Raw genomic sequence first — 13592 nt, forward strand, 5'->3', positions numbered from 1 at the left:
AAAGTAAGGGATTGTTGGATCACATGATTGATAAATACATGAATAGAAAAAAACATATGAATTCGAGAGGTTTGCCGGTGCGAAACAGAAGAAAAGTGACTTGTTTCTACACGACCGAGTCTCGAAAAGAGGTAAAGGTGGATGTTCAAATTACTATAAAATTGAGGTACTCCTATATGAATCCAGTTCAATGGAATTTGGATAACACCACTCCCTTAACATAAAGAACTATATAGGAAAAAATTATAACCTGTTTGAAATGTTACAGAAGTCATATACAATATCTGATGTGGGCATTACCCTTCGGGTAACCAGCATTATGCTACCTCCTATGGCCCAACCAGGGGCCCATGAAAATCACCCATCGATCAAGATGGACCAATACGTCGGTTCCAAAGAAGAAGATTCATCCGAAAAAGGATTCTTGACGACCAAGGTAAGAAGACGTATAAGGAAATATTAATTAGAAGTAGAACTCTTTGTAACCTAGTTGAACCCGGACAGAACTCTCGAGACATGGCCTGCAATATAAAGGCCAGGAGAGGGTCTGCCGAGGGACACAACTTCAATAGATAGATTCATTGTAAGTCTAGAGCTATGACCTTTAGGACCTTAACCTCTCGACGAGATCATAACCTAAGCCTTCGGCTACCCCATTATAACTCGATATATTCGATAATCAAGATCGGACAAGCAGGAAGTAAGGGTTTTATCACCTGGCTAAATCTCTCTCCCTGTCTGTTTGGTATCCGATGTCTCGTGTTAGCCTACATGATTCCATCAACCCTAAGCCCCTAAACCTTCGGCTACCCCATTATAACCTGATATATTCGATAATCAAGATTAGACAAGCAGGAAGTAAGGGTTTTATCACCTGGCTAAATCTCTCTCCCTGTCTGTTTGGTATCCGATGTCTCGTGTTAGCCTACAGGATTCCATCAACCCTAAGCCCCTAAAGGTGGGCATTGCCGAGGAGCACCCTCGTCAATATCCCTACAGTCTAAAGAGGGCTCGATAAAACTGTAAATCCAATTCGGCTCTCTGGTGCATATGATCCCATTTTCTGAAAGCATATTTTAATTTCTTTTAAAAAATATAAATTGATTTGGCATGTGCATCCAGACATTCCATGTTCTCACACAAGTTTTCGGAAAAAGAATATTTTTTGTGTACCATGAAAAAAAAACAAATTTCAATGCTCAAACATGGCCATGGGACTTTTAAAACAACACTTTTTTACACTCGGGCTACATAAATTGTTCATTTTTTTTCCTGAATGTCCGGATGTACATGCGATTTTTTTCCAGATTTTTTTAACATTTTGAAATTCCATTTTATGCATTTTCATAATAGATTTATATAAATCTGGGAGCCAAAACACCTCCTCGAACATTCTTTCCAAAAGATAGAACAATTGAAACAAAGAGATCACTGTGCAACTTTCGACCTAACAGTGAAATAATCAGTTCCGTGTTACTCCGGCCCTCATGTTTAGACAGCACGTAAGTAGCAAGACACGTGGCGGTAATAGTGTTTACCAACAGCTTTACAGAGAAGCACACCAGCCTAAACTATTCTTCACCAAGTTAAAAAGCCAGAAAAAGGGCTTAGCCTAGTGGTTGGGTTACAGTGGCGCACCCAACGACCGAAGTTTGATACCAGAATTGTCACGCTAAGTCCCGTTTTTACTATATCAATAGTGTATAGTTCCTCCTAGACACTGTTTTATATTTTTTCTTTTAAAGCTAGAAAAACAAATGAGAAAAACAGAAGGTCTCGCTGTCCCTTTCCTTTTAAGCACCTCCATCCTTCTCATCCTCGTCAGTCGCCCCCCACACACGTTCACATACGCGCGGTGCGCTGCGGGAGCAGAACGGAACAGCGTCACTCGGCTCGGGCCAGCAAGGTACATATAGGAGCTAGAAAGGCAAAGAAGACTCAGCTTTCTCCCCGTTTGACCTCAAGCTCTGCAAGCCTCCTCCTCTCGCGTCGACCGTCGCCGGCAATGGCGGCCGCCTCGGAGGAGGCCATCAAGCAGTTCTCCGCGCTCATGGAGCAGCGTGAGTGCTCTACTTTTTTTCCATTCGTCTCAATAGAAACTTACAATAGACCTTGTTCTCTATTTTGGTTTCTTGTTTTTGCTGAGATGCGCCCTGTTTTCTTTGGTCTCTGCAGTGGAGGAGCCGCTCAAGATCACATTCCAGGTGCCGATCTGCTCTAGCTCCCGCACTTGTCGGATCTCTGCATCCATGCTACTCCTACTGTGTTTCTCCTTGTGCTTCAGCGCCTAGGAAGGAAAATTCTTCCGTTCTGGTGCTTCAGCGAGTGGGAAATCTTTGGTTCTAGTGCTGTTTCTGTTGGGTATGCGTCGGTTGTAGTTGAATTGTACCTGGATTTTGCCTCTGTTCTCGTCTCCCGCTTTGCATTTCTTGTGGATTTGGGGGTTGCTGTTCGCTGTAGCTGGTAATGTTTGGATCTTGGGAAATTCCTTCTTCTCCCGAGTTCAATTGAGGTTTCGCTTACTCTTGTTTTTAGTTTAAATTTCATTAAATCCCCGAGAATTTAGCTCTACGATTTTTTTGTGCTCATTTGTCACTCCCGCTCGTAAAATGACAGCCTACTTTGCGATTTGAGCTTAATTGTGGTTTTCATCTCCATTTCTTGCTTGAAATTCTGTTGTTATCACTTTGGGTTCTGTAGGAATGAGTCTTACCTTTCCCCCACCCATAAAGCTGGCATTTTCGTGAGGCTTTGCGCTTCGTCACCATGATAGAGATTCGTAGCTAAACTATGCTTTCCGTTAACCGAGCATTTTATTTTGTTTTTTATTCGCTTCCGTCGCATAGGGAGAGATATATTTTTACATTAAAGATCTCATGACATGTGTGAAGCACTAGTACTTTCGTTAGGTCCTAAATGCAATTTTGGTACTACCGCATCTTGGATAGTAGAGGAAAAAAGCCGATTTGGGAGTACATCACAGCTGTTCTGTCGGTGCCTTCAGAATTCAGTATTTGCAGCTCTCAAATGCTGTTTTTCTACGCATAATTTAACTCGTCACTAAATATGTTAAAGAAAACTCGTCAGTAAATCAACTCCTGTCTGCCGGCTTGGAGGGTTTCCAAGCACGAGCCTACAAGTCCTTAGTCAGCCAACCAAGCACACCATGATCACATTGATAGGAGCTAGATGCCGGTCCATCGTTTGCTTCCTCCATGTGAGGACTGAACCTGGACTAGCGATTCAGATATTATGTGGAGCTCAGCAAGCGGGCACGAATTAATGGCCGAAGAAGTTTGCTGTGGTTTGATCTGGACGTACCTTGTATTTATGTGTTCCTTGAGCCTGTGTGGCCTTGACTGTTCTAAGGGAAAGGTCTCGATTGCCCATTTGGACTTTTACTTGGTCCAAGAGTCCTTGTCCTGATAAGTAAGATGATCATGTTCCCGGACCTCGGTTGGAAGTGTCCGGCTGTGCATCGCGCAACAGCGCAAATGGATCACAATTCAATATCTCCACTATGAACCATGTGTGCCTTTTTCTCTTTTCCGCAGTGCAATCACAATATCTCCACAGCGATGTCTGCTTTTCACCCCTCGTTTGTTGGCTTCCTGTCTGTCTAGATCTAAATCTGAACTTTTTTTTATCTCTTCCGGTAGTTTTTGACACATGAATAGCACAATTTTCATATTTCATATACGGAATATTGCTTGCATTGCTGATCATTTAGTCTGGTATTGTTGAGTTTTGAGATTAAAATTCTTGGTAGGAGGAAACTAGTAGTGCTTATTCACTGTTACTGTTATGTGTACAGCATGTGCACCAAGGATACCCAAGAGGAACTCTGGTGCGTTTTCTCAAGGCAAGAGAATGGAATGTTCCCAAAGCCCATAAAATGGTAAAGCTTCTTATACAAACTTTACGATGTAAAATTGATGAAGCAACTTGTTCTCTCCAAAAATAAAGCATTGGGCTATTTGGTGCAGCTAATGGATTCCTTAAATTGGAGGCTTCAAAATGAGATTGACACCGTTCTAGCTGTAAGTGCCTTCTACATTTACACAGTTGTGAAGAAAGTTAGACAAGACTGAGTACCAAGTGACTTCAAATCTTTTACATAATGGCTGCGAAAGATGTACAAAATTAATTAAAGTAACATAATAAATTATTTGTCTCCATGATCTTACATTGGTAGTAGAAATAGCATCATTTCTTTCTCATCATGCACTGTTTGTTTTAGCATATGTTGTTCATCTGAGCACCAACCACTGTTTATTTCTGATGCAGAAACCAATTGTGCCCTCGGATTTGTATAGATCTATTCGTGATACACTACTTGTTGGATTAACAGGATACTCCAAGCAGGTAGAACAATCAGGCCCATTTTTCTTCAAACTTTTGTACTTTTGATGGTATCATATAATCAATTCCTGCTGGTCCGTCTGCTGGCGTTGTTATGTTCCAGTTGGCACATGTTTGTCTAAACTAGTTGGTCTTGAACAACAATACATCTCTGGTTATATTTTATCTGGCAGTAATACACTTTCCTTTAGCAAAGCAGGCAACTAGTCTCAAAATGTTCATAAACCATTGTTCTCATTTTCTAACAGTTTGCTTTGTCTGTATTGAGTAATGACCTTTGTGATGTAGTATAATTTTTATGCTGCCCTTTTTGCAGGGACAACCTGTTTATGCATTTGGTGTTGGTCTCAGTACCTTTGACAAGGCATCGGTAGGTGTTAACAGTTGGAAATTTTTAATCTTTGAGTTTCAATTTCAAATAATGTAAGGCATTCTACTACTAGATCGAAGTTCGAGTCGCTGTGTTAAAACTTCGTAGTACTAAGATTAGTGAGCAAATAAGTGCACATTTTTTTCTTGAGTCATCGGAATGTTAGTGAACTACAATTTTAGTTATATCAATTTATAGGGACACACAATACTTTTTTTCTGCTAAATATCATGTTCATTTTTGCCTCAGGTGCACTACTATTTGCAGTCTCACATACAGATGAATGAATATCGAGACCGTGTTGTACTGGTAAGTGCTGTTTATTCGTTATTCATATTTATTTTGCAGAAACATATAATGACTATGTTCCTCTCTTCATTAGCCGGGGGCATCTGAGATGTTCGCGAAACAGATTAATACATGCTTGAAAGTTATGGATATGACTGGTCTGAAGCTCTCTGCTTTGAACCAAATAAAGGTGGGTTATTCCTTGCATTACTAATTTGCTCTTAAAAAGTGATAAGCTTCTTAAGGATATGAATGAGAACTGCTCATAAGTTTCTTGCATATGTGACATTTTTGTTTGCAACAAATTCGAACATAAACATCTGGTGACAGTCTCATAATGCATGTACATGTCATCAAGCTGTGTGGCATGATGGGAATTGAAGGTGAAACAGAATCAAGAATACGGTATCATGTTTATAGAGTGATGAATATTTGCAAGAAGGGATATGAATTTTCAAGCATATACATTAGCCCTCATGTTTCTTGTAGTTAAAAACAGAATCCGAGGCACAATCAAGAGTAGCTTTTTTTAGTGCTGCCAAATTGCTTCACCACTGGGGTGACTATAATACTGATTTATAAAGAAGTCTGCATGCCACCAAGTCAAGTCAATAATGGCCACCAAGTCATCTATTGGCACGATTAACTCACTCATACTTTTATTCCCTTGTTTGCTTCTCCTTATTTTGTATATTGGCCTCTTGCCTGCCATGCTTTCCTGAATCTTGACTCCGGAGTTGTCTATTCCTGGTGGAGGTGTCAACTGGCCAGAAGTTTTTGTGGATGTTGCTTAATGGGACCGGGGATAGTGTTGGACTACCTAAGAATTGTTTGTTTGTTGAGGTGTGGTGTGGTAGTGGGGCCAGGGATAGTGTTGGACTACCTATGGAATAGCGTAATATGAAGATATTTGGACCAAAACATAGACATCCTTAAAAGTTAATAAATCTAGCCATGATGGCATTCCCTAAAATAGCATTTAGTCTAGCCATGCCAGATTTTTTTTGTCTACCAGATAAGTTCAATAGATCTTGAGTTCCAGAGAAACTTTGTTAATACACCATCGAGTCTGAGAATACCATATATGCCTATCAGAACACATATAGCATGACCTTATATCCCTGAGAAATACTTTTTTTTTCTTGAATGAAAGTGACATTTCATACTAGACTGAGATCTACATGTGTGTTGGATGCAAATTACACCGTTGTATTTGGTGTAACAATTCTCAGGTCCTTCTTTTGTTTATGTATTGGTTTATTTTGGCTGCCATGTGCATTTAGTTTTCAAGGAAAATAAACTTTGCAATTTCCTTATTGGTAGTTTCTATACAATGCAGATGTTGAGCACGATCACAGCCGTTGATGACCTTAATTACCCAGAGAAAACTGAGACCTATTACATTGTGAATGCTCCGTATGTTTTTTCTGCATGTTGGAAGGTTAGTACTTGATTTGCTTCACATTTAAATTTTGACACAGCTACATCTTATAGTAAATTGATTGGAGTTTCTGTTCACTCATGGGCAGGTTGTGAAGCCTCTTTTACAAGAACGAACCAAAAAGAAGATCAAAGTCTTATCCGGCCCTGGAAGAGATGAGTTATTAAAGGTTCATATTCGTAATTTATCTCGTTTATTTCAGATCAGTTCTTTTGCTTCAGGAATCAGGGCAGTGGTTCTCAGTTCTCACTTGGTTTTACATTCTTTAACATTGAGTTCTCGTTGAACCAACTTCTTAAATACGCGAGCACAATTTATCTAGGCGAACCTTCTGCATTTGTGCATGAGTGCATCTTAGCTTCACATTTGGTAACAAATGAGAGATTTACCTGCCTACAAAAGGGGATCCATATGGTAGTGAGCACAACATTACACAACTATCCTACTACATTCTTTGACCGAACACATTCCTATTAGCGCGAATTAAATGACTTGAAAGAAGTGCTTACTTTTGTACAGCTGTGCTTTACCTAACTGTTGGGGTGGTCCTGTTGCTCTGATAGCTGATGAACCCCCAGCGGCCCAGCCACCACCATAAATTTGGCACCTCTCTGATCAAAATCTGTATCGTGTCACTCGCAGGTTATGGACTACCAGTCACTACCGCACTTCTGCAAGAGGGAAGGATCCGGATCCGGTTCGTCGTCCGACGAAGTCGACTGCTACTCCTACGACCACCCCTTCCACCAGCAGCTGTACAACTTCGTGAAACAGCAGGCTCTCAGCCAGGACACTGTCGGTCCCCTGAAGCAAGGGTCGATGCACGTCAAGGTGCCCAGCCCGGACCTGGAGGAGGCCAAGATCATCGAGACGATCGAGTCGGAGCTCAACAATCTGAGGGGAGGAGGCGACGGGATCTCTCGCTCCTTCAACAGGATCACGATCGAAGGTCCGTGAATGATGGTGCTAACATGATGATCAGAGTGCCTGAGATGCGGCACGTTGTGCGGAGGAGGTAGTCGCCTATTATCTTGACCCCGGAATCATATTTCTTGGGTTATAGCGATTCTTGCTTGCAATCGCTGGCTGCAAGCTTGAGTAGGACCGATAGAGGAAGTAGTAACACGCGATTCGAACAACAACCGAGTATGTATTGTCGGAGATCGTAGTAGTATTTTAGTTCTAGTTAACCTAGCTAATGTACCGTTTGCATGTTGCTGCTTTCATGCTTTGTCATGGCAGGGTAATTATCATGTTCCCGCACATGAATGTCACGACCTCTATGTATCAACCTATATATGTATGTATGTATATATATATATATGTAACCGCCCTCGTTGGTGTGGTATATTAATATCAAGTGCTGTTGGACTCGCTGATGAGTGATGAACCTACATTGATGTGATTTTCAAAATGTCGGTGATTTTATCGATGCCGGAGGCCGGATGACTGAATTCTTTTATTTTCTTGGACGGTCTTGAACAGTACTGTGTGGTTGTATGAACGACTTTTGCAAAGAATCAACAGAAGTTTTTCCATTTGAAAGAAAAAATGACGGTTCGGACTGTTGCATCGTCTGAATTTCCAGAGGGAGGAAGAAACAGAAAGGCTGTTCTGTTGCAACTAGTGTAACGCAAAATTTTGCACCTAACATTCAGTTAGATCTTGGCCGGGCACCATTAACGGCTCCCTCCGAAAATAGCCGTTTTGGTTCGCCGTGGAGGCAGGTCCGCGGTTACCGGAGCTGCTTTAACACCGAGTGGTTTATGAGGAGCAGAACAGCAGTAGCCTCTCGTACATAAAATCCGCTCTTCTCCTGTCACATTTCCAGGCAAAAAACACTCTGCATCTTACATCGATTTTTCTTCCACCAAGTGTCAGTTCCTGTGCAGGGGAACGAGGAAGACCGGCCAGGAGGAGGAGGGATCATGGAACCGATGGCGATCATGACGGTGACCGGCGGCGTGCTCGGCCCGATCTTCGTGGTGCTGTCGCGGATCCAGCCGGTCGTCGACTTCTTCCGGCGGCTTTGCGACTGCCTCCGGCACCCCACCCGCCGCCCCGCCAGGCCGGTCAGGGCGCCGTGGAAGCGTGCACCTGAGCAAGAGTAAACCATTGTTTTCCCTATTGAACACATCAACGAGACAATGGGCCTTTCGATGGATGCTGGATGGTGGATATAATTAAAGGCAAAACTGCTGAATCTTCTTCTTTGTCCGGGTGTATGTATAGAGATAACTGTTGTTAGAAACAAGTAATGTAATGAATGAATAATCTTCTGAAATGTCCACACCGCGCCAACCTGCTGCTCCATATAACACAACATCTCGATCAGATCCATATATACGCCGTATTTGTATATGTCGAAGTTAATTAACAATCTCGTGGCACTTTACCTGCCAGCTTCATCGGTGTTCATATATGCTGCCAATTAGACCGATCCCTCTTGTGCTATCAGACTGAAATGATGTGTTGCGTAAATATTCTCAGAATATAATCGATTTTTGTTTGGCCAAATTAAATCACAAATTTTATTCGGTTACGGTCCAATTAAGTGAAATCACATATAGGTTGACCTGCAAAATCCTAAAGCACCTTACAGGCGAGCATCTCATATAGCAAATCGCAGATGGGCTGACCCAATAAATAACAACGTATGTCTGCCCAACAAGATTATTGAGCCTTAATGGGCCTATATATTATGTTGTGGGTTTACCAACAAACTTTTTACTGAGCCGGTCCATAAACATACTGGAGACTTATGGGTCAGTCCATCAACTAAACGGCCTAACCCAGTCAACGTGTTGACCGAAAAAAGGTTAGACAGGGTCGGCCCATTAACTAAATGGACCGTCAAGATTTTCAGTTGACCGATTAGACAAAGGAATTTAGCCCGGCTCACTACTTAAGTGGGCCGGTCTAGTTATTCTTTTGACTGGTCAAACAAAGACATTTGGATCGGCCCACCACCAAAACCGGCCGGCCCAGTTATCTTGTTGACTGGTCAAATGAAGACATTCGACCAAGCCCACGTGCTTAATGGGTCAGCCCATTTATCCTATTGACCAGTCAAACAAAGACATTCGGTCTAACCCACGTACAAAATAGGCTGACCCATTTAGGCTTTGACCAATCAAAATGAGAAAGGTTCAGCCCACAAACCTAATTAACCAGCCCAGGTATACAGTTGACCAGCCAAACCAAGTCAGCTGGCCCGACTGTTTACTAAATGGGCCGACCTGCTTAAGGCGTGGTAGATTTTGTGTGGGCCTACCATCTACCACGAGGTTTCAACCGGTTAACGGCGTTACAAGATAGTTAACTCCGTGTGCCACGTGTCAGTTCGCATGATGTCAGCAGTTAACGGCCTCCCGAAAAAACTTTTGCAACGGTTCGATTTTTCGTGGCCAATGGGCACCCAAACGCGACGAGCGAAAAATCCGTGGTGCATCCTTAGGTGAAGCAGTTTGCACCACAGAACCCATATCGTCAGCTTAAGCTCATAGGCGACGAAAAACACCCATAAACTGACAAAAAATTGACGTTGTTGATAAGAACTTTTCTTGTAGTGATATTGCCGTAGCAAGCCACAATAATTAAAGATCAAATCAAATACAAACCAAGATGGAATAGAGGTTTCAATCCTTAATCTTACAAGTATGAATCTCTCTCTCTCTCTCTCTGAGTACAAGTGGGATGTGATGTATGAGGTGGTGGTCTTGATGAGGTTGATCTTTGGTGGAGTCGAGGATAGTCTTCTCCTTCTTCAAATCAGATCTCTTCTGTTCTGGGGTGAATGGTGGTTTCTGCGTTGCGTTTCTCGTCTCTCTCCCTTTACGAAAAGAGTTTGCCTTGATATGGGAAAGGCGGCGGTGCGTAGTACGGGCGAGCCGTACGGTCGGTCCCGCCTGTACGGATGCCCTCTAAACTCCCTGCTTCGTTAGGATGAAATTGGCCTCTAAAGGAAATGACTTTATTTTGTTGCAATCAGCTCATAAATATCCTCGGATCCTCCATAAATGACGGTTTTCTGAAATACATAATTCAAAACAAGGTTTCACCTCCATTGCGATATTAACATTAGCTGAAACACAAAATCCAATGAAAATCCAATGAAAGGGAGTGATAAATGGTGGAAAATCCATAGTAAAAAGCATCAAAATTTGGGGCTATCAGTTCTTTTATTTTTTGCTTGAGGACGATAAAAGTTTAAGCTTGGGGATGTTTATGGCTGTTAAAATAGCCATCATTCTTCGCATTTAAATCACATTTTAAGTCAAATATATGACTAAGAATCTCTCTACCCTTGCTACTAATTTTATTTATTGCAAAGATGTGAAATCTCTTGTTTTAAATTATGTTGTGCAAGAAATCACACTTTTAAAGCGTATTCTGGAGCATTTATGGAAGAATATCATGTTGCCTACGCAGCCATGCAAATTGGAGTCGAAGAGAAGGCTCCAGGAGGTTAATAACCACTAGTACGAGCAAGGGCTACCCTTACCATGTGGTGTTGGCACCGTAAGGTCAAATGCAACAGCCTTTGGGAAGGCCCCTATATATTTCGAGACTCCACCCGTCGTGTAGAGGGCCGCCATTCTAGATTGCACCGCAACACCACAGAACGAGATCCACCACTTCACCACCACCATTGTTCATCCTCTCCATCCCCATCCTCTCCATAGCTAGAGCCATCATCTTGTACTTGAGATCTCCTTGTGATTTGATGACCATTGTATGAATATTTGATTTCAATCTAAGTATTTTGCACAATGTTTTCTATCCTTGATCTTATTTATATGAGTGAGTAGTCTTCTTGGGCTGCGGGTTGGGGTGAAATCTCGCAGCAATTATGTGCATCTAATACATGGGAATGTTGTGTGGTGACTGATCAGAAGGATGTATCTTGTTTCTTCGTCTCTTGTCTCGATCCATGGACTTGTAGTTACCCAAGATCCCATAGACTAGTAAAGATGAGAAGTGAAATGAGTAGTGAATCGGTGATCTCACGGGAAACCCAGTGACATCAAGGGGAGTACATTTTTTCGTTCAAGGATCTACTTGGGAATAACAACAACATCATCATACTTTATGCTTTAATCTGTATTTTACTTAATAATTGCTATAACCTAGTGCTTCGTGGTATAATTGTCGTATCAAAAGACTATTGCTATGCATCGGACTCGTAGGGGTTTTAGTGTTTATGGTTGCCCAAATCGTTATCTATATTAGATCATTTCACACATGAATGTGCTTATTATTATCTTTATCCCATATGTATGTGCAGCTGCAAGTGAATATTCAACCCTTGCCTATTTCCATCCATTGCAACAACCAAGATTCAAAATAAACTAGAAAGGTCTGGTAAACATAAAACATAATGATTAAGAAAGTTTTATCGAAGTTCCTTTGATTTCCATACACAATGTTTCCCATGGTTCGATAAACCTAGGTATACTAGGGAAAAAGCTACTATACTACATTCGTAACTCAGATCGAAGGTATCATCATGCGAGGATTATCACTACCCTTAGGACGGCGACAAAGTACGACTACATCATCCATATTCCAGCTAAACGTTAACCGCTTTCGGTCTACGAGGGTAAGTCACCGAAATCTCTCTCCATTACTGCATTACTCCTAGATAGATCTAGGCAGTACGCTGACGGTGCTCCAGTGGTGGTGGCAGATAATCTTGGTGGCAGTTGTTGTGGAAGCGGTTGGGAAACCCCAAAAGGAAGGTGTGCTAAGCACAACGGCCAGTTTTCCCTCAGTAAGAAACCAAAGTTTAATCGACCAGTAGTAGAAAGGCGTGACTTCTGAAGGTGTTGCTAGCTGACTATTAGCAGAACGCACTACCGGTGTCATCAACAACGTGGAACCTGCACACAACACAATCGCAATACTTTGCCCCAACTCACAGTGAGGTTGTCAATCTCACTGATTTTGTTGATAACAAAGAGTTAACCATATGGTGTGAAAAGAGATGTTTGCAGTAGAATAGTAAGAGAACAGTGCTTGCAGTAAGTAAATAGAACATGATGATTGTATCAGTGTAAAGAAATAGGACCGGGGTCCATAGTTCACTAGTGGTGTCTCTCCATAAAGATAAATAGCATGTTGGGTGAACAAATTACAGCTGGGCAATTGACAGAATAGAGATCGTACATGACAAGATGATTACTATGAGATTCGTTCGGGCATTACAACATAATACATAGATCGTAATCCAACTGCGTCTATGACTAATAATCCACCTTCCGGTTAGCATTCGCACCCCTTTCAGTATTAAGTTGCAAGAAACAGATAATCGCATTAAGAAATATGTGTAAAGTAAACAATAGAATTACCCTTGGATAAAACATTGTTGGTTTGTCCCTAGTAGCAACATCACATCTACAATCTTAGAAGTTATTGTCACTCTTCCAGAAAACTAGAGGCATGAACCCACTATCGAGCATAAATATTCCCTCTTGGAGTCACAAGCATATACTTGGCCAAAGCATCTGCTAACAACGGAGAGCATGGAAGATCACAAATAACATATATCATGAATATAATCGATCTCAACATAGTATTCAATATTCATCGTATCCCAACACAAATACAACATGCATGTAGCATTACATAAGGATAATCTTGATCATGATAGGCTGCTCACAAGATCTAAACACGAGGCACAAATTGGAGAAGACAACCATCTAGCTACTGCTATGGACCCATAGTCTAGGGATGAACTAGTCATGCATCACTTCGGAGGCGGGCATGACGATGTAGAGGTCTCCGGTGATGATCTCCCCCTCCGGCTGGGTGCGGGGAAGAGCTTCAGAACCCTCCCGAGATGGGTTCTGCAATGGCGGCCGCGACGAACTTTTCGTGGATGGAGTCTTGAGTATCCAGGGTTTTCCCGAGATCGTGAATAAATATGTGGAATGGCGAGGTCGATGGAGGCCAGTGTGGCCCACACCTGACCTAGGCGCGGCCAGGGCCTGGGCCACGCCCAGGGGTGCTTTGGCCCCCCCCTGTGGCTCCTCTTCGACTCCCCTTCGGACTTCATCTTCGTTACAGTAAAATATTGACTTTGGCTTTTGTTTCGTCCAATTCCGAGAATATTTCCTGTACAACTTTTCA

The 13592-nt window shown here is 42.1% G+C and overlaps 1 protein-coding gene across 1 annotated transcript; it reads left to right on the forward strand.

The window, feature by feature from the left end:
* The first annotated feature begins 1865 nt into the window (after positions 1 to 1865).
* LOC124652312 (phosphatidylinositol/phosphatidylcholine transfer protein SFH9-like) lies at positions 1866 to 7840 on the forward strand. Its single transcript, XM_047191336.1, has 11 exons — positions 1866 to 2060; positions 2176 to 2204; positions 3815 to 3898; positions 3987 to 4040; positions 4288 to 4365; positions 4679 to 4732; positions 4982 to 5041; positions 5115 to 5210; positions 6360 to 6461; positions 6550 to 6630; positions 7104 to 7840. The coding sequence occupies exons 1-11, from the start codon at positions 2006 to 2008 to the stop codon at positions 7416 to 7418; spliced, it is 1008 nt and encodes a 335-aa protein (XP_047047292.1). The 5' UTR covers positions 1866 to 2005; the 3' UTR covers positions 7419 to 7840.
* The last annotated feature ends 5752 nt before the right edge of the window (positions 7841 to 13592 follow it).

This window comes from Lolium rigidum, chromosome 5 (assembly GCF_022539505.1).
Source record: "Lolium rigidum isolate FL_2022 chromosome 5, APGP_CSIRO_Lrig_0.1, whole genome shotgun sequence".
Classification (NCBI taxonomy): domain Eukaryota; kingdom Viridiplantae; phylum Streptophyta; class Magnoliopsida; order Poales; family Poaceae; genus Lolium; species Lolium rigidum.